This window comes from Pogona vitticeps, chromosome 1, assembly GCF_051106095.1.
Source record: "Pogona vitticeps strain Pit_001003342236 chromosome 1, PviZW2.1, whole genome shotgun sequence".
Classification (NCBI taxonomy): Eukaryota; Metazoa; Chordata; class Lepidosauria; order Squamata; family Agamidae; genus Pogona; species Pogona vitticeps.
The window spans coordinates 185931437-185950537 of NC_135783.1; the positions used below are offsets into that span (position 1 = coordinate 185931437).

General features: G+C 43.9%; 1 protein-coding gene across 6 annotated transcripts in view; it reads left to right on the plus strand.

Moving 5' to 3' along the window:
• Window positions 1-19101, plus strand: part of RFTN2 (raftlin family member 2) — a 66884-nt gene that overhangs the window by 45738 nt on the left and 2045 nt on the right. For 3 of the 6 annotated variants that reach the window (XM_078380020.1, XM_078380013.1, XM_078380014.1), the window contains one exon: window positions 3831-3875. The exons of 2 other annotated variants lie outside the window; for them this stretch is intronic. In XM_078380020.1, the coding sequence (XP_078236146.1) occupies window positions 3831-3875 (45 nt within the window). Of the gene's footprint in view, window positions 1-3830; window positions 3876-4769; window positions 10388-19101 lie in introns of those variants that run through there. One more of the 6 variants, XM_078380019.1, reaches the window with a different exon arrangement.

Genomic DNA, 19101 nt, shown 5'->3' on the forward strand with positions numbered 1-19101 from the left:
TACTTGAGCTGATGTGGAGGTCATTCCGGCCAGCTACAGTAGCACTGGGAGAGGCAGGGCAGCAGAGAAACTGGCTGCCATTTGAATCCTCTCCTCCCATGACTGGTCCCTGGGTCTGCTTTCATGTTCCCTCTTCCTGTTCCCTTTTCCTTCATTTCTTTTAAAGTATTGTTAATCCAGCACTGGGGCAGCTAGGTTACCAAAAGGAAAGGGAGAGAGCGAGGAATCATCAGAAAAGAAGACGTTTTATGGTAGCTCTGCTCTAACCATGCCTTCTACAAACCTGGACTGCCAGAGCAGCGCTACCTTTACAAACTGGACCAAGGCTGACCTGAAAAATTACTCCTGTCTCTCTACCAGTTCCTCACATTGTTATTATTTTTCCTATGGCAGTCTAGCTGTCCTACTGCAAGGACAGCAATCCTTTAAAAGAGAATGAAAGAAGAGGGAGGGAGGTAAACAAGCAGACCCAGACACTAAGTGTGGAGATGAGATGATTCAGACTCTTAACAAGCTGCAGAGAAAGCAAATTTCTCTCCGCTGGCTCCTGTAGCGTTGGGTATAACAAATTAACTCAGGGAAACCCAACCTCCCAACCACAGCTTTAGTTAAGACAACACAATGCAGCATTTTCTACAATGTGTAGTCACACCCTTAGGCTTCAGGAAAAGAGGAGGACAAAGCAAAAAGCAGAGGGCTCAATCCAGAGTTTGACCAGCAGGACTCATTCAGTGAGTTTTTCCTGGCTGCCCCACTGCAGTCCTCTCTGTATCTTCTCCAAAATATGTTCTTGAGGATTAATGGACCGCATTGTGACAGGGAAATGTGGAGAATTCATCTGAGCTGTCATACACAAACTGAAGTGTCTTTTGGCTCACACAAGATGGCTCTAGATCTTCATCAGTGGAATTGGCTCAGGTAGTTTTACCTGACTTGCGTGTTTTGATTCTGTTTTCTTCTGTGAGCTTGCCATTAATAACTGGTCTAAGAAATGCTGTCCAGAGTTATTATGATCTTCTTATTCCACCCTTTCCTATGATTTGAGTTGGGTGTCCTAGAAAAATCACTTGAAGGATCCAGGGCAATACAAATTATTCCACACTCTGTGAAAGAAAGAACTTCATTATCACCATCACCAGCAGAATCCCCTCCCCCTAGTCATCCACAATAAAAGGAGCATATTGTCTGAAGTTATGCAACAGCTTGGATGAGCTTGGTGACAGACTATTACCCATTTCCTCACAGGGTGAAAAAGACATTAAAAATAAAAGACTCAGAATAGCTTGTGCAGTTGCTGACCTCAGATGATCCTCTGGCCAGCTGGATAATTTCCCTGTGTTTATTATCACTGGAAAAACCACACTGACCATTAACACAGCTGCTGCCTCAAGGGGGTGTGGTGATGTTAGCAACTGCTACATCCATGGCCTGCAGTAACCTACTATACACAATGTTACCATGGGTCAAGTACTGGATTATAAACATTTTCCTTTCTGGGGCTATTCTACCTACCAGCCACTGTTCTGAAGCTGTTAAATGCCACCTCCATAAGGAATTTCTAGCAAATATAAATACATATTTATGAGACAGCATTCTGTGCTGGTTCTTCTTCACTTAAAGGACTGAAATGCTTCCAGAAGCATCCAGTCTATATAACAAGACTTGCCAACATTTTTCACCCATCCTTTTTCCTCTTCTGTATCTTTTGAACAGCTGTCTTTCAACTGTTGCAAATTAAAACAGTTGAGACCTTCTTGTAAGTGCCAGTTCACATAGCTTGGGATTCTGTCATTCAGTTTGTCTTCACGGATTAATCACAATGAAAATAGGTCACACAACTGAGGGGTTGCTTAGTGTCTAGTTCTAGGATGTAAAATTCTCTACCAAGGAAAACTGTGCTGCCCCCTCCCCTCCTAAGATGTTCTTCTGCCAACAGGCAAAAGGTCTTTTTCTTCAGGCAGACTTTTGTCATTTATGCTGAATTGCTGTGGAGGGTCTTTTAACTGGGCAGATGCCATTATTGTGTATTTTAATTGTGTTTTAATCTGTTTTTATATTTTAATTGTGTTTGTTTTGTTTTGTTTTATTTTGTCGTTGTTAGCTTGCTCAGAGTGCCAGTTTTTAGGAAAAAAATCCCATCACATTACTAAAATAAAAGAGCATAATAAAATGCAATCAAACAAATATGAATAGGTACAGCAAGGAGGTAGATATTAACGAGCAAAGGAATGTGGGTCACTAGTAGCCCTCTGGGGCAGTAACCTGATCTTGTTGTGGTTGGGGCAGCAGATCTGGGGCTAGTGGTAAGCCCTAGAGCCCAAAGGACAACCTGTTGGCGGTCACATGATACTTGCAGAAAGCAAAGACTGGAGTAGACGGCTACAGAGGGAAACATCCCCCCCTTCAAATGGCTTCTCATTAGCCAGTGGGGAGGGGGGATGACCCTCCCAGCTTTACATTGGCCAGCAGAGGAAATTCAGAAGTTAAGACTGTGGACAGGTGGTTTGGGAAACGGGAGTTTCTAATCCATTCTGCTTGCCCAGCATGAAAGACAGGGCAAGGGATTGCGCCCATAAATTTATGATTTGTTCCTAAGTTGCAAGATTGCACTGCCCTGACTCTTTGCAACATCCAAAAACTGCTTCTACAAGGAGTCAGTGCACTTATGGGAGCAAGCTGAAGATATAAACTGCTTTCTACATCTGTATTAATATTGTTTCTATTTTTCTCCACTGTCTTACAACATTGTAAAACTTTTTTTAATCTGTTGTCATTTATATATCCACTGTTATGAACTGTTATGTTTTATGCTCCTTTTATTTATTTGTTTATTTATTTGCTTGCTTGTTTATTACTTTATTACTTTATTACTTTATTCATTTATTGGGCGAGACTGGCAGATAAGACTGGTTTTCTGCTAAACCTGCACACTTCTTGATTCCCTTGTTCTAAAATCACCTTTAAAAAACAGTCATGGTCTTTTAAACTACAAGAAATGCATTAAAGTTAAAGTGGAGCAGAGATTAATACAAGAAAAGGTGGGAAGTGTCTGTTGTTTAAATAAGCAAGCTGTTTAAATTAGCCGTTCAATGATCATCATCTTAGAACTGCAGAGTTGGAAGGGACCCTATGGATCATCAAGTCCAGCTCCTGTCAAGGAGGCACAATGTGGAATCAAACTCCCAACTTCTGGCTCCACAGGCAGATATGTAATGCATTTTAGGAAATTGATGGCCAAATATTTGCATCTTTCTTCTTATTTCCCTTTTAAGAATAGCTCCTCTTCTCAATTACAGCACAAATTAGTTTTCAGGAGGCTTTATCATTACTCTCTTTAAGGGCATAATGAAAGGCTATTGGGCCTCATCTGGCTTGCTGGATCACAAGTAGTACCCATCTGACATACACTGACTCTTGACAGAAACACCCATTGTTAGTTAAGAATATGTTATTCTTAGTTTGCACCCATGTATAGCAATTTTTCACAGTATCATGTGAGATTCTCATACTTTAGTATATCACATTCTGTGAGCCAGGAGCTGTGCAGTTCATTTGAAACTATGCACTCATTCTAAAATGGAAATATTTGTTGGATGAGAGTTGCTAATAATTTTAACAGATTCAGTTGCTGCATTCATCACTCTGAAATATTCTAATGTTGAAGCCACTTTTCAGGCACGCTGTTGAAAAGGACCTTGGCTAAAGGGCATGTCTCTCTCTTCTTGCCAAATAAGAAACCAGATATAAAACCAGTGGTATCATATAGCACTAGTAGCTATTAGCACTGGCCCTGTTGTTACTGTCACATATGCTTCTTTTCTCTCATCTAGGCTAAAAATGTTGGGCTCTCTGTAACCAGATATGCACATAAGAGGGTAAGACTTTTTCCTTCTACACCCCATTCTCCTCTTCAGACACCCAGTACTATCCATTTGTCAAAATTATTCAATAAAATGTGAGGGTTGTAAATTGGAAGCCTAATCCAAAATTTGAGCAGTACCGAGGGATTGGCATTTTGCTTTAAAAAAAAAAATTCCTGGAGTGCAATCTGCCATATTTTACTGTACCAAACCGTAGCTGAAACTCCTTAAAGATTCTTCTAAAATTTAGCAGTGTCTGTTCTGGCAGCAGCTAATAAGCAGCTGATTAAAGATTTATAGAGTAGATTTGCATTATCCCCTACATAAAATGACAGTAATGGTAATTTTGGAGACTTGATTAGGGATTGCCCAGTAATCTCTCCAATTTCAATAACTACTATATCTGAGAATGGCTCAGCTTTGTTGCAGAATCACTATAAATGCTTAAATGAGTCTCTTGTTCCACAGTTCCTCCAACAAAGTGAAAAGGTAGAGGAATTTATATATGATAACCTCACTGGTGTCAAATGCCACTTCTGTAGTATGAGTGAATTCTCCTCATATATCTATAAATATATTCTTACTTATCAACCCCTTCTTAACTTTATTATATGTTAGCCTCTCTATACCATCTACTTGGCTGCAAATGAATTTATTAAAAAAATTTAATTAAAGTTACAAAAACATGCACACACACCATTTATTTAGAGTAGAACTATATATAAGAATAAGACCCTGTATATTTCTACTTCAGTTCTTACAATACTGGAGGAAATTGGCTTAGAAGTCAACTCTCCTACTGGAAGTTAATGTTCTACAAAGGAAAGATTTTATGAGCTTCTTCATTTCACTGTACGTAGCATCCCAGGTGTTACACTTGCCAATAAGTTTTTTGTTGTTTTTTACTAGAAATATTTGAAAGATTGGAAGCATCTAGGAGGAGAAAACAGAAAATGAAAGCCAATGTCTGATTGACCTTTGCAGGGAAGGACCAGAGGTGTATGCCCTCAATTAAGCTAGACAAAGGAAATAAATTTTGCTGAATATTGAGAAAATATTCATCATGGTGCACTGCAGAGTAGAGGATGGAACTGCCTGGGGCAAATGGAGCACAAACATTGGCTGGAATCCTTTTCAGAGAAGGGTGGTGGTGGTGGAAGGGAACATTTCTCTCACATACAGGAGATTTTCTTGAAAGTCTTCAGCGAATCAGGATCTGGAAAAGAGTGAGCTGTGATACAAGAGAGAGAGGGCCATTGTCAACATTGGAAACCAAACTGGGAACAGATGAATGTTTCTATTCTTATTTTTGGGGTGTGTGTGATTTCTTACCCTGCCCCTTGTGCCACAACCACTGCACCATTTAGGAGGGCTCCTTCAACCTTCAGGGAAAGCTTTTTTTGTAGTGGGGAAAAGATGAAAGTTCCCCTTCATATGTCCATTTCCAGGGCCTCTTAGGATCCAAACTGTTTCTGTTTTGAAATTTTTTTATATAAATACTGAAATACAATTTTTGGCATTTAAAATAATATATAAAAATAGAAATATAGTGAATATTTTACCTATAGTGAAATATTTCTCATTAAGATACCACATTTATATTTTATACAAAATTGATGGAAACTTTGATTTGTAAAATAGTCACAACCACACTTGTTTCAAATAAATTTCTGTGCTGAAAATAAATATTCTTGAGCGTAGAATTTTTGAAACATCTGTTTCGCTCTACATGAAAAATATAGTTTGTCTTTTGAGTTTGCATCAGAAGTTGCCAGACATTTTGTCTTTGTGGTTCAGATCATTGCAACAGCCTTTCTAGTTGAGGAAAAAAACAAACACAGATCTGAAATTTATACAGCAGAAATAAATGTACACGCATATTTTCAGTCCTTCACTCTGCTGCATTATGTTATTTTTAGAGTCGCTATGGCCGTCATTCAACTATACACAGGCATATATCCCCAAGCCTACTTGCTGTCAAAGCGCAGTGGTTGAGATATCTGGCTGTGAAGCCAGAGGTAGGGAGTTTGATGTCATCTGTGAACAGAGCCAGCCTGTGTGGTCTTGGGCAGCTAAACAGTCCCAAGATCACCCCTAGAAGAAGGGAATAGTAAACCACTTCTGAATACTCTGTACCTAGAAAACCATGGAAAGGGCCACCATAACTCAGAATTTATTTATTTATTTATTTATTTATTTATTTAATTTATACCCCGCCTATCTGGCCCACCGGACCACTCTAGGCAGCTTCCAAATATAAAATCAAATAATAAAACATAGACAAATACATAATAATCAAACAAGAACAGCAGTAAAGATAAAAAGGAAAAGTAAGAAAAAATCAAGAGTTGGCTGGAGGGAAGGCCTGAATAAACAGCCATGTTTTTAATTGGGTTTTAAAGAATTGACTTGATTGCACACGATGATTATGACTTGCTCTCAGTAGCTAGTTCTGATAGTTCCTAGATTGTATTTCGTCTCAATGCATAAAAGGTAAGCATGCCAGACACCTGATCAGAGCTGCAAATAATTCCACTTCAAGCATGAGAATCATGCATGCTGTACTTCTGTCTGTGTGTGCCCGGTGTAGTAAACAATGCATGTACAAAACCAACTCTTACAGGTGTGTTTATCTCATTGGTTCAAGGTAAGCTATGTGTACAGTAAACAATACATTATTTTGTATTTCTAGATGTAATGAAAATAATGAGTTAGATCTACAAAATGATAGCCATACTTAAGCCTCTCCGAAATGAATCAGATTTAAACTACCTACTGTATGTTCATCTCAGTAGGACCTCTGACTGAGTTGTCGTTTAGCATGAGCTAAGTATGTGGGAACAGGCTGTAAAAGCTTCGTATGGGCTTTTAAGAATACAGGAGGGTTTTAAATAAATGAATTCATTGCAAGTTTTCAGACTCAAACAGGTCTTTTTGTTGGGATCCTCAAAAAGCTGCATTTATTGAGGTTCTGCCATTTTTTAAACTATGCAACTTTCAGTGCAATTGTATGATGCTTCCTCCAAAGTCTCAGTGTACTTAAGGGGGGTGTTACTCCATTTAAGTATAGCACATATATAATCTGTTTTCTATAGACAATATAGTCAAATACATCAAATTACCTAGTATGATAAAAATTACCTAGTATAAAACTCAATTAGAAGAATTGCATCTAAACATACAATATATTGCTATAATGCAATATCTATTTAAATTTATTTTAATAGGTTAACAGCTCTTTTTCTGCCATTGTCATTTTTGCCACTTTTAAATACATTTTATTATCCTTAGAAAACCTGAAGGAGAAAAAAGAACAGGAGAAGGCCTATTAAAAACCTTATGCCTAGAGGGAGTGCATTTTTATTCCATATTGAAATAATATCAGTTCCTAGAGCTTGCCTTGTAGAAGTGATAAATTCAGCTGACCTGGAAGACCCAATGGTGAAGTATTTTGTTTATGTCTTTCACATTAATGGTCCGTTATCCAAGTGAAAGATATAAAATAGCTGCAGCTTTGGGGGAATACCTCTGACAAACTAATCAAAGAGCCAGAGGCTTTTCAACTGCAGAAAAGTAAAAGAGGGTTCAGAAGGGCTTTTATACCTCAAAGGCTGTAAAGATCAAACTAGTGTGCTGATTCCACAGAGGACTATGAGACACAGATTATTTAAACAGAAGGACAGGACAGCCTTCTCTCTGGTGTATTTTTAAATGTTAATTAGATCCAAATGATATTGAAGCACAGTTTTTATACGCTTACTATCGCAGGAGGGGTAGACTATCTTAGTGGGTTTGAGAGCTGGGTTATTTTGAGAATACCGAACAGCTCAAGGACCTTGTGCTAAAGGGGGTGGGCAAGGCCAGAGAGGCTATATTTAATGTTATTATTCTTTTAAAAATATTTTCTAATACAGCACCATAGTTATGTAAAGATTGCCATGCTAGGGTTTTCTTAGATGAAAAATGGGTTTATATTTTAAAAGGAGAGTATCAGGCTGCAAGGCTGCTGAGGGGCCCTAAAAATGTAGCAGAACCGTCACCTGTCCTAGATGACACAAGGGGGTCTTCTGAGCAACGTAAATGTTTTCAAACAAATGTTTTAAAAAATATTTTGCAGTCCCAAGAGCCAGAGAAATGCCCTGGGGCAGCCTGAATGTGGCCTGCTTACTTCACATTATAGGTGCCCTGAATGCTTTTTTCCCTCTCTCCCCCCCCCGCCCAAAATAGGTTTTTAATTAAGTATCCCAAAGTGCTCGTGCTGATGCTTGATAATAAAGCATGATTATTTTTAGGATAGAAAATATCCCCTTCTTCGTAGTGGTCTCTGTGAATGCACACAAATAGGTTATCCTGCGCCTGTGCAGGAACGTCTGGAAGATTCTAGAGCTTAAGAAAAAAGAGTCAATTAGCTTCCCCCCCACCCGCAGGGGGGAGCCCCGCCTCCTCCATCTTCCTTTCAGTTCCTCTTTTTCTGCTGTTCCTGTAGGACGTAGGAAGAGCAGAGCTATGAGCAGAGCTATCGACCGTTAAGTACTTAGCTAGCTAGTTACGGTACCTTTTTCTCTTGTTTTATTATTTACTTTATCTTACTTTAATGGTTATTCGACAGAACTTGCTGATTTTGTGTTACTTCTTTTGTTCTGTCACGTTTCCCCCCCTCGATCAACGATCCCCCCCTTTTTTTGTTTATGGCTCCTCGGGGCTTCAAGCAGTGTGTCGTCTGCTCCCAAAAAATCCCTTTATCAGACGGACACGATAAATGCTTGTTTTGTCTTGGAGAATCGCATCAAGATCAGTCTTGCTCTGCTTGCAAAGGTTTTTCAAAGCAAGCAATTAAGCTGAGGTGCCAAAGACTTCGAGCTTTCCTTTACGAAAAGACTCTGTCTCCAAACATGGAAAGCGCCTCCCTCACAGCACTGTCCCCTCTGCGTGCTGAGGCTTCTAAACAGGACTCTTCGGCAGACCAACCGCTGCTTACCATCTCTGTGCCGGTTAAGGCTAAGGACGCTTCCAAACTGCCTTCGCACCCTGCAAAAAAGAAGGCTACCGATAAGCCTAAGAGAGCGAAGAAATCAGCTAAGTTGCCTGTTGTACGTCCTCCCGCTCTTTCAATATTGCTCGAGGAGTCTTTGAGGGAAGCAGTTGGACTCTCTGATACAGAGGAGCACATTCCTTTAGCCCAGACGGCTCAGGAACATATGTGCATACTACCAAACTCAGGCCGATTTGAGCCTGAGCCAGACACCAGCCGGGCCGTTGCCCATTCAAGCCCTCGATACTCAGGGCGGGCTGATACCGAGTCTCCATCTGAACGGGAGTCTGATCATGAAACTCCTAGGAAGCGTACCACGAAGTGCAAATATCGCTCCGTACCAGCCTCGGGATGGAGGCAATGGGTACCGTCCGCAAGAACTACCACAGTTTGGCCACTCTTTTTATGCTCCGTTCCAACCGTATCTGTACCCAGGCTACGCCTACCAGCCGGAGCTGCAGGTACAAGTACCGTGGCACCATACCGTGGCTTCCTCTATCCTGTGTCAGCCACATACTCAACAGGAATTTTCTACACCTCAAGCACATCTCGTAAGAGGCAATTTCCCACGGTACCTACAGCACTTCCCAAGCGTGCTAAGTACAGTAGTGGACATTCTTTGGTTCGAGCCACGACACTCTACTCGGTTCCTGATGCCCACGATACCATGCCCTTCTCTCAGTCCACCCAATCAGATGTGGAAATGGCACCAGAAGACGCAGTGCCGAGGCGTTCTCCTTCAATTGCCTCGCAGTCGTCTAATCCATCTACGGTGTCCACTGACTCTGACGGCCCTGACACTGCCGCCCAAGGCCCGTCATCTCAGCCCTCGTCAGAGGACTTTTCATCTTATGCACAGCTTATTATGCGGATGGCGAAAACCCTACAGCTTGATGCACAAATCCCTCAACAAGAACGGGACCTTGTCTTCCATGATATGGAACAGGACAAAACCTCTCCTCCTAGCCTCAGTCTCATTCCTGCTTTGTTTGAGCTGGTAAAATCTTCTTGGGACAAACCTCCTACATTGGTGCAGGTGCCACGCAAGCTTGAGCACCACTATAAGACGGTTCAGACTCTGACTTTCTGGCCAAGCATCTTTCACCCAATTCCATTGTGGTCGAAACTTCTCAGTACAAATCCCGTACCAGATCATCAGTTACACCTGTTGACAAAGACGGAAAGAAATCGGACACCTTTGGTAAGAAGCTGTATTCGTTCGCCACAATGCTGATTAAAATTGCTAACTATCAGGCCGCCATGGGCGCCTATCAGAAGCACTTGTGGGACAGGATAGTTCCAGTACTGCAATCACTACCTGACCCCGCAAAAGCAGAAGCCCTTAACGTTTATAAGGAGGCTAACACCCTTACCAGGCAACAGCGATTTGCTGCAAAACACACAGCTGACATCACTTCTAAATCCATGCTGACTGCCATTGCTGTTAGACGCCACACTTGGCTTTGAACAGCCAACATCCTTGAAGAGACCAAAACCAAGATCGAGGAACTTCCCTTCGATGCTTCTGGACTGTTCAACTCTAAAACTGATGAGACTATGGACAATATCCATAAGATGAGAAAGACGGCGAAATCTTACGTACCATACCAGCCGTATAGGTACCAAAAGTTTGTCTACAAAAAGCCACAGTACCAATCGTCTACTCAGTACCAGCCCTCTCGGTACAGTAAGCAACAGCAGGACTGCACTTACCAAGTTCAGCAGCCTCCTACGCCGCTGTTCAAGCAACAACGCGTTTGTAACCCTAAGCAGTCTTTTCGCAAGACTCAGCATAGAGGTAAGCAATTCTCGTGAATCTACCTCCTATACAAGATTATATCCATTCTTACGAGAATGGAAAAACATCACTACTGATAAGTGGGCCCTTAGTATAATTCAACATTGATATAGGATAGAATTTTTCCGCATCCCTGCACCAAATTCAATCAGGCCTTCTCCCTTTTCCAAGCCGCTGCATTTGGAAATCTCATCCCTGTTATCTAAAGAGGCCATAATCCAAATTCCATCTGACAGTGCCGATGGGTTTTTCTCACACTACTTTGAAGTCCCCAAGAACGATGGGGGCATAAGGCCCATCATGGACTTAAGAGACCTCAACCGGTACATACTTCACAAGAAATTCCATATGCTCACCCTTGACTCCATTCTTCCCCTCTTGTCTCAGGGAAACTGGTTCGTCACCATCGATCTGCAGGACGCATATTTCCATATCTCCATCCATCCGTCTCATCAAAAATTCCTCCGGTTCCGGTTCCATCACGATACCTTCCAATTCACTGCCTTGCCGTTCAGGCTTTCAACGGCCCCCAGGACATTCACAGAATGCATGGCACCAGTCATCACGTACCTACGAACCCAAAGGATAAAAATCTTTCCTTTCGATGACTGGCTTCTGGTGGCCCAATCCTATCACAAAGCGCTCTCGGCCACGAGATTCACCCTGTCCATTCTAAAGAAATTAGGACTAAAAATCAATGCAAAAAAAATCCAATCTCATACCTTCTTCTTCGTGGCCTCTGTGAATACACACATATGGGTTTAGTCTGCGCCTGCGCTGACATTCTCGGAGCATTCCAGAGCTAAAAGTAACAATTTTATGATATGATCCCCCATGAGGCACAAGCTCCTCCCACCCAAGATTCCCCTCAGTTCCTTTTTTCCGCCGTGCTGTAAAGTTCTACAGAGCATAGAGCTATTTCCACAGGGGATTTTTCCCCTTAGCTTATTGATCAGTTCCCTCTAAATTGGATTCTTTCCCTTCTCAATTATCTAATCTATGATCCCCCGTGAGTTGTTTTCTTTTTTGCTTGCCAGCTACTTGGCTTACCCCCCTCCCCCACACACACACTTCAACTGTTTGCTTCTTTCTCCTTTCCCGCCTTTTTCGGCCTACTCATTTTGACTCTCAGGCACATTAATGATTTTCTGCCTGAGTAAGCTACATCTTACCCAGATAGGTGCAGGCCGCAGTAGGGGACCCGACAATACCAAGGAGTCCTTAAAATCTAAGTCTACATCAACAGAGGAATCCTCGCCAGAGGCTAGCGAATTTGCCTCTGAGGAGACGACGTGCCAGCTCTACCTGCACAGACTCCGGGATCGCCTTATAGCCTCTGCTCCAACTGGCCATTCAGTGACTGCGCTACCGTCCAGTCCGGCCGTGGCCCTTTTAGCCCTACATGAGGGCGGGCATTTGACGTTCCAGAGTTGGAGCTTAAGTCCAGTGAGAAGGAGGCATGTCTCACCACACCCTCTCTATGAGCAACCATGAGAGAGACTGGTGATGGATGATTGTTTCAAGGGGCTTGTTCAAGGGACCCTGCAGGAGTTAGGGCTCTGTCGCCCTGTCCCTTGGAGAAGAAGGGCCTCCTGTTGCCCCGGTCACCTTCCCTGACTGTCAGTGATTCCTCCTGACATGGGAAGCTCCTCTGTGTGTGAGTACTGCACACCAACCCTCCTTCGTGCGCCTGCTCATGTAGCTGCGACTTCTGGAGGGAACTGCACGCCGAGGCTGCAGATGTGCCTGCGACATTGGTAAGGCTTGGGTTTTCCCTCTGGGGATACAATGGGCCCCTTCAGCTCCTGTGGCTAGCCCTGCATGTCAGTGCTTTGCCTGTCTGGGGTAACGCCCTTGGGTGTTTGGTGTATTGGGCCTGATTTATCAGAGGCCTTGTTCACGTGGCTGCTATTTCCAAAACTAAGTGCCGAGGCAAAAGCTTTCTGGCAGCATTTGACAGCCCTAGTTTGCCTCTGGAAGGGGGGGCTGCAGCAACTCCCACCACTAGCCCTGCTAGTCGGTGATATTCCTGCCTGGGGTAGCACCTGCAGGTGGCTGTTAATTTGGCACAAAACAGCCCTCTTTATCAATGGGCTGGCTCACAAAGTAGTCTGCGGCCCTGTCTCAGCTGCCAGTGCCTGCATAGGCTCATAAGGAAAGGACTCACAAGGGTCCACCCAAGAACCCTGCCGCTGTCTGGTAAGTCTGGAGAATTTTCCTCAGGTAGGTCCTGACACACTGACAAGGTTGCGTAGGACCAGTCCCTTTTGTTTGGGATAGGAGCTATGAGCTGTTGGCCACCATCACCATCCCACTCTACCTGGCATCGTCCTGACTCATGGGCTATGGAGTGCTTTATGCCTCCACATAGGCTTCACAGGTGTAGTGCTCCCTCAAACTCGGTAGCACAATGTTTGCAGCTTTGACCGAACCTGCTGTTAATCCATTCGGCCTTCTCCGTTCTATGACTGTTGAGCCTGTGCTTGGTCAGGCTCGTGCTAGGTCAGTCTTCTCCCCTGTTCATCAGGAGGGTTTTCCTTATTCAGGATTGGGACTTACATGAGTCACAGGTGGGGGTGGAAGAGTTTCCAACCAATCTTCCTATACCCCTCTTGGTTGTCACAGATGGTCGCACTCTTTTACTGTTAACAGATGAGGAGTTCTTTAATTGGCATTGTTACTTGTTTTGGGGTGCCATGTAGCCATTTACTCCTCTGCCATGGGGGATTATCATCACCACTTATGGAGTTTGGTGGTGCCAACCCTGTGGGTAGCTCCTGTGCACCCTTACAATTCAGGCCTCCCACATCACTAGGAGGCACTGTTGCAGGTGCATCACGAGTGCACTGCTGCTCTATATGCCTGAAAACCAGTGTCTAAGCAACTGACAGGTTAGGACCTGCCATTTGTTGGTGTATGGCTTTTTAGCCAGAAAAAAAAAAAGTTGTTATTCTTTATAACCTGCTCAGGCTCTAGAAGGCGACACAGTCATTGCGCTGTGACATCTGCAAGAGCCTGAAGATGTTCCCATCCGCCTACGGCATTCCGGGAACATTAAAAGCCTCAACCCCACAGTTACCAGCCGCCGCCCCTAGACATGTGGGAGGCAGTGCCTTGACTGGCAGAACTGCAGGTAGGACTGCAAAACTGAGCGGTCTTTTTACTTCTCTGTTGTTGACTAATCAATCTGTTTGACTCATTTCTATTATAGCTACCAGCTTTGCCACGATCTTCGATTTATGTTGAATCCATTAGGATCGACCTCAACATGGAGAAGATTTTTGTTCTTGTTTTTTCTCTACCATATCTACACTTCGGCAGGAAAAGATGCTTTCCAAATTCCAATCCATCTCGTGTCGAGGCCCATTATGATCGAGCACGACTGGTCCCAGCTTTGAATTGACTATCTGCCAATTCTGGGCATAAGCTCGGATCTCACCCCTTGAACGAATCTCCATCCAATATGATGTGATCCATTATCATCCTCTGTCACCTTCAGTGTGCTTCTTTTCATTTGCACAGGTCACTTCTTGGTTCACCGCATCCCGTCGATTGGGAATGTAGGAACCGCCTTTTCCAGACCCGGCCATCACTTAGCTGAGCACTTACACTTCAATCACTTCTGCTCCATGTGGCCAACTATCAATCACGATAGGCGCCTACCTAGAGCAATTGTGGTCTAAGATTCTACCTCACTTGGAATCCATTAAAACAGCTTAGAAATTCTCACTCTGAGACCATGACTCTAGCAAAGCAACACAGGATTGCTGCTAGACACGCAAAGAGCTTCAGCTGCTGTCGCATCCTTAGTATCTATAGAAGGCTCGCCTAGTCAGGATCCACTGGCTCATCAAGAAGGCAAAGGACAGAATTGAATGTCTTCCATTACATGGTACCAGTCTCTTCAGTCTTAGACTGGTGACACTAGAAAATTTTTTTACACAGAATAGGAAAACAGCTAAATTATATATGGGCCAACAGCCCTTTCGTCCTTCTTTCGGTTCTACCCATAGTCCATTCAACTATATCTGGAGTTTCAGCCTCCCAGACGTTTCGGTTCATAAAAAATGTCACCACATCTTTCAAGGTTACATTATATAATTGTCTTTGTTCCTCTTTGAGTAACGTTAGACTTACTCTTTTGTCTATATCCTCCAGGAAGAGACCTCTGCCTCCTGAACAAACATGCCACATTCCAAGTTCCTACATCTGGCTTATGCAATGGCTTCTACTTCTGTGATATTATGTACATAGAAAGGACAGAGGCATCCGTCCCGTCCTTGGTCTCAGAAATCTTTTCATGTGTATTCTACCGTAGGTTTCAGATTCCACCTCAACACTATTATCTAATCAGTAATTCCTAAGGTTTCACTACCATTTGATTTTTCAACATCTGCAAGGTCTTTCAGATGGTACAGGGCATCAGTTTGATAATAACCTTCCCCTGCAAAATATGGACATCTACCTGTACTGGTACTATGGCGTATATTTTTCTTTTAAAAAAAAAAAAAAAAATACTAGCAAACATCTCCCCAGATTTATGACCTCCACGGCTTCAGTGCTAAAGCAATACAGACTCAGCCTCGAACCACTCCAATAGTGGTATCTTTTGCTGTTTGACCAAGTAGAGGATCCCTAATCCAAGTAACTGCAAGTTCGGTTTTGTCACCATTGGGAAGTACCGACCTTCGATGTATTCACTGGGGTCCGTACGCCGACTACAGGTTTTATTGCTCCTGTGCAGGTGCGGATGGAAACACTGTCGGGGACATTTTCATATGGCAGTGGACAGGGAATCTGCCATAACTCTTCCCTCTGATACCTTTTATTCTATGGATTTTCCATCACCATAATTCCTAATCAAACATGATCCAAATACCTCTTTGATGACCAAGGTAGTCCTAGTTCGCCTGTCTCAGATCGATATAGACAGGCATATGTGAGTTCCCTCTGGTGACTTACCTCCTATCTTTGGAGGGAAGGATGGTCTACCATCCGCATCTATCGGCCATGAACTTGCCAACCTGGAAAATACTCCCACTTTGGCATCAGTGCTCGATCGAGCTCGAAAACCATAAACTCGATGTCGATTTGTAAATACAGTAAATGAAATCTTTATTAAATATAATGAAACAAAGAACTACCTTACCAACTTTTTTTGAAGCTGTTGCCTATTTGGCTTTCTATTTATGCTTTAAAATGTTATATATCTGCTACTGCTGCCCATTAACCAGATGATTCTGGTACGTAGGACTTTTGTCTCATTCTAGGGTCAAACATCTTTTCACAGGACTCAATACCACCTGTCCTCCATGTAAATGCATTGTTCCTTAATGGTCTATAGATCATTCTAAATTCACTCATGTGCCCGCCATTTGAGCCCATTTTCTCTTCAAATGCGAAATTACTTACTTTGAACAGCCTTCCTAGTGGCTGTCATATCTGCCAAGGGAACATGGGAAATAGCTGGATTGTGATTCGATCCACCTTTTATTCAATTTTCCTGATAATGTGACTTCCTACCTTAATGTCTCATTTCTGACCTATTCGACTAGTTTTCATGTTTATCTGTGCTTCATCTTACCATCATTCTTCAGATCACCATCATCTCCTCTAGAGCACATGCTCCACAATAATTATGTAAGACGCTCACCAGCATTTTGTCTGGACACTGCCAGAGCTTCTAAACAGATGACAGGCTCTTTTTATGCTTTCATTCTTTTAATTTCAAAAGTCCAGTTTCTTCCTATCCATCTCTAGATCAATGGTCCACACTGTATCTATGGCTTGCCAGTGGTCAGACGAGTCACCATCTAATCAGCTTTAGCCTCGCTCCATGGAGTGCTGTCTACCTTGGCTGCATCCAGAGTAGAATCGAGATTCTTGACATTACCGTGCATCAATATGATCCATGCCATCTACCTTTGTGGGGCACTACTGGCTACATGTAGGTACACGCAGTAACACTGGATTTGGCAGAAATGTGTTGGCATCCTTCCTACCGTGACGTCCCACCTGCCAATAAGTAAGCTTGCCAGTCACCCATATGTGTGTATTCACAGAGGCCACGAAGAAGAAAGAAAGGTTACTTACCTGTAACTATGGTTCTTCGAGTGGACCTCTGTGAATTCACACTACCCGCCCATCCTCCCCTCTGTCCGTTACGGGTATCTTATTGTTGTATAACTCTCCTGCCCGGCGGACAAATTGCAGGAACTGAGGGGAATCTTGGGTGGGAGGAGCTTGTGCCTCATGGGGGATCATATCATAAAATTGTTACTTTTAGCTCTGGAATGCTCCGAGAATGTCAGCGCAGGCGCAGACTAAACCCATATGTGTGAATTCACAGAGGTCCACTCGAAGAACCATAGTTACAGGTAAGTAACCTTTCTTTTTCAAGTAGTCTCGTACATAGGAGCAACCGTGGACTCTGTTCGCACAAAGGCCTTTCTCCCACCACAACGGATTCAAAAGATCAAAGCAGCCGTGCGCAAATTCAAGCCATATGCCATACTTACAGCGCACTACATCCTACATGTTCTAGGGCTCATGGCATCCACTACCGCGGTGGTACCGTATGCCAGACTCGAACTTGGACCCCTGCAATCTTGATTCATCACCCAGTTCGATCCCGTGACAGACCCGCAGTCCAAGAGCTTGAGAATCCCTCCTCAGGTCGCACGGTGCCTTGCCTGGTGGTCCAGCTCCAGCAACCTGTCACGGGGAAAACCGTTCCACTCCCCTCACCTATGCATACAGGTCATCACCGACGCCAGCCCCTCTGGTTGAGGCGCGCATTGCCAGAACCTCCATGCTCACGGTCTTTGGACCCCAACCCAAAAGACCTTGCACGTCAACCAGCTAGAACTGCTAGCCATCATGAAGGCTTTTCAATCCTTCCTCCCTTACATCCAAGGCCATGCCGTGCAACTGGTAACGGACAATACCACAGTGATGCACTACATCAACAGGCAAGGTGGAATGCGATCACCGCATCTCCTCCAGCTGACCATCAAATTTTGGAAATGGTGTCGCTCCCATGATGTTTTCCCACAGATGATCCACATCGCTTCCAAGGACAATTCTCTGGCGGACCACCTGAGCAGGCTCCCTACCAGGATGCACGAGTGGAAATTGAACCACACGGTCTTTCGCGATATCTGCGCACGATGGGGACAGCCCACCCTGGACCTTTTTGTGTCCCACCGCAACACCAAGTGTGTCCGATACTGCTCCAGGGCGGGCATGGACGCCGCCTGCCTATGGGATGCCTTCCTCATATCATGGTCGGGAAAACTAATGTACCTGTTTCCTCCAATACCGCTGCTTCTCAGGACTGTGACCAGGATAATGCGGTATGATACAGATGCAATCCTCATCGCCCCTTGGTGGCCGAGGCAACCGTGGTTCGCTCACCTATCAGACATAGCACAAGACGTTTACCACCTTCCTCAGATACCGTCCCTCCTGTCGCAGAACAACGGGGCTCTCCTCCATCCTGATGTTCGGTCCCTTCGCCTGACGGCGTGGAGGATAACCCCTGCTTCCGCGAGGTGCTAGACCATGCACGAAAGCCCTGTACCGCGCGCTTATACGAGGGCAAATGGACAGCATTTACCAAGTTTGCCCAATCTAAGGGCATGACCACGGTACCAGCTTCTCTATGCACGGTACTTACCTTTTTGCTGCATCTCTTCAATTTGGGACTTGCTCATTCCACGCTTAAAGTTTACATTTCAGCGATTGTAGCACACCAGCCTCCTCGTTCATACTCTGCAAGGCTTTTTTCCGACCCTACACTCAAAAGATTTTTGAAAGGTCTCCAAAACATACGACCACCCTCCCAAACCATTGCACTCTAATTGTTCCTTCCGCTGGTCTTAGACGCCCTTACTAAACCTCCATTTGAACCAATGGCTACGTGCTCTGAAAAACTTCTCTCCTTGAAGACAGCTTTCCTAGTAGCCATTACTTCAGCCAGACGAGCGAGATTGCTGCCCTAAGGTCGGACCCTCTGTACCTGCAGATGCACCCAGATAAAGCTACCTTATACATGGACATTTCCTTCCTACCAGAAGTGGTATCAGAATTCCATGTCAATCAGCTTATTGTGCTCCCAACCTTTTCCCCATCTCCAACTACACCGCTGGAGCGCAAACTTCATTCTCTTGATGTTAGAAGGGCCCTTGCCTTCTACCTATACCGCACCAAGTCCATCTGACGCTCTCCATGTCTCTTCTTACCACGGACCATGCAAAGGTGCTCCTGCTTCTTCTCAGTCAATATCATGGCAGATTGTTCAGCTCATTCACCTGGCTTACCAGCTGGTCAAGAAACCCCTTCCAGAGGGCTTAAAGGCACATTCCACCAGAGCGGTTTTCACCTCGACAGCCCTATTTAAAGGTGTCCAG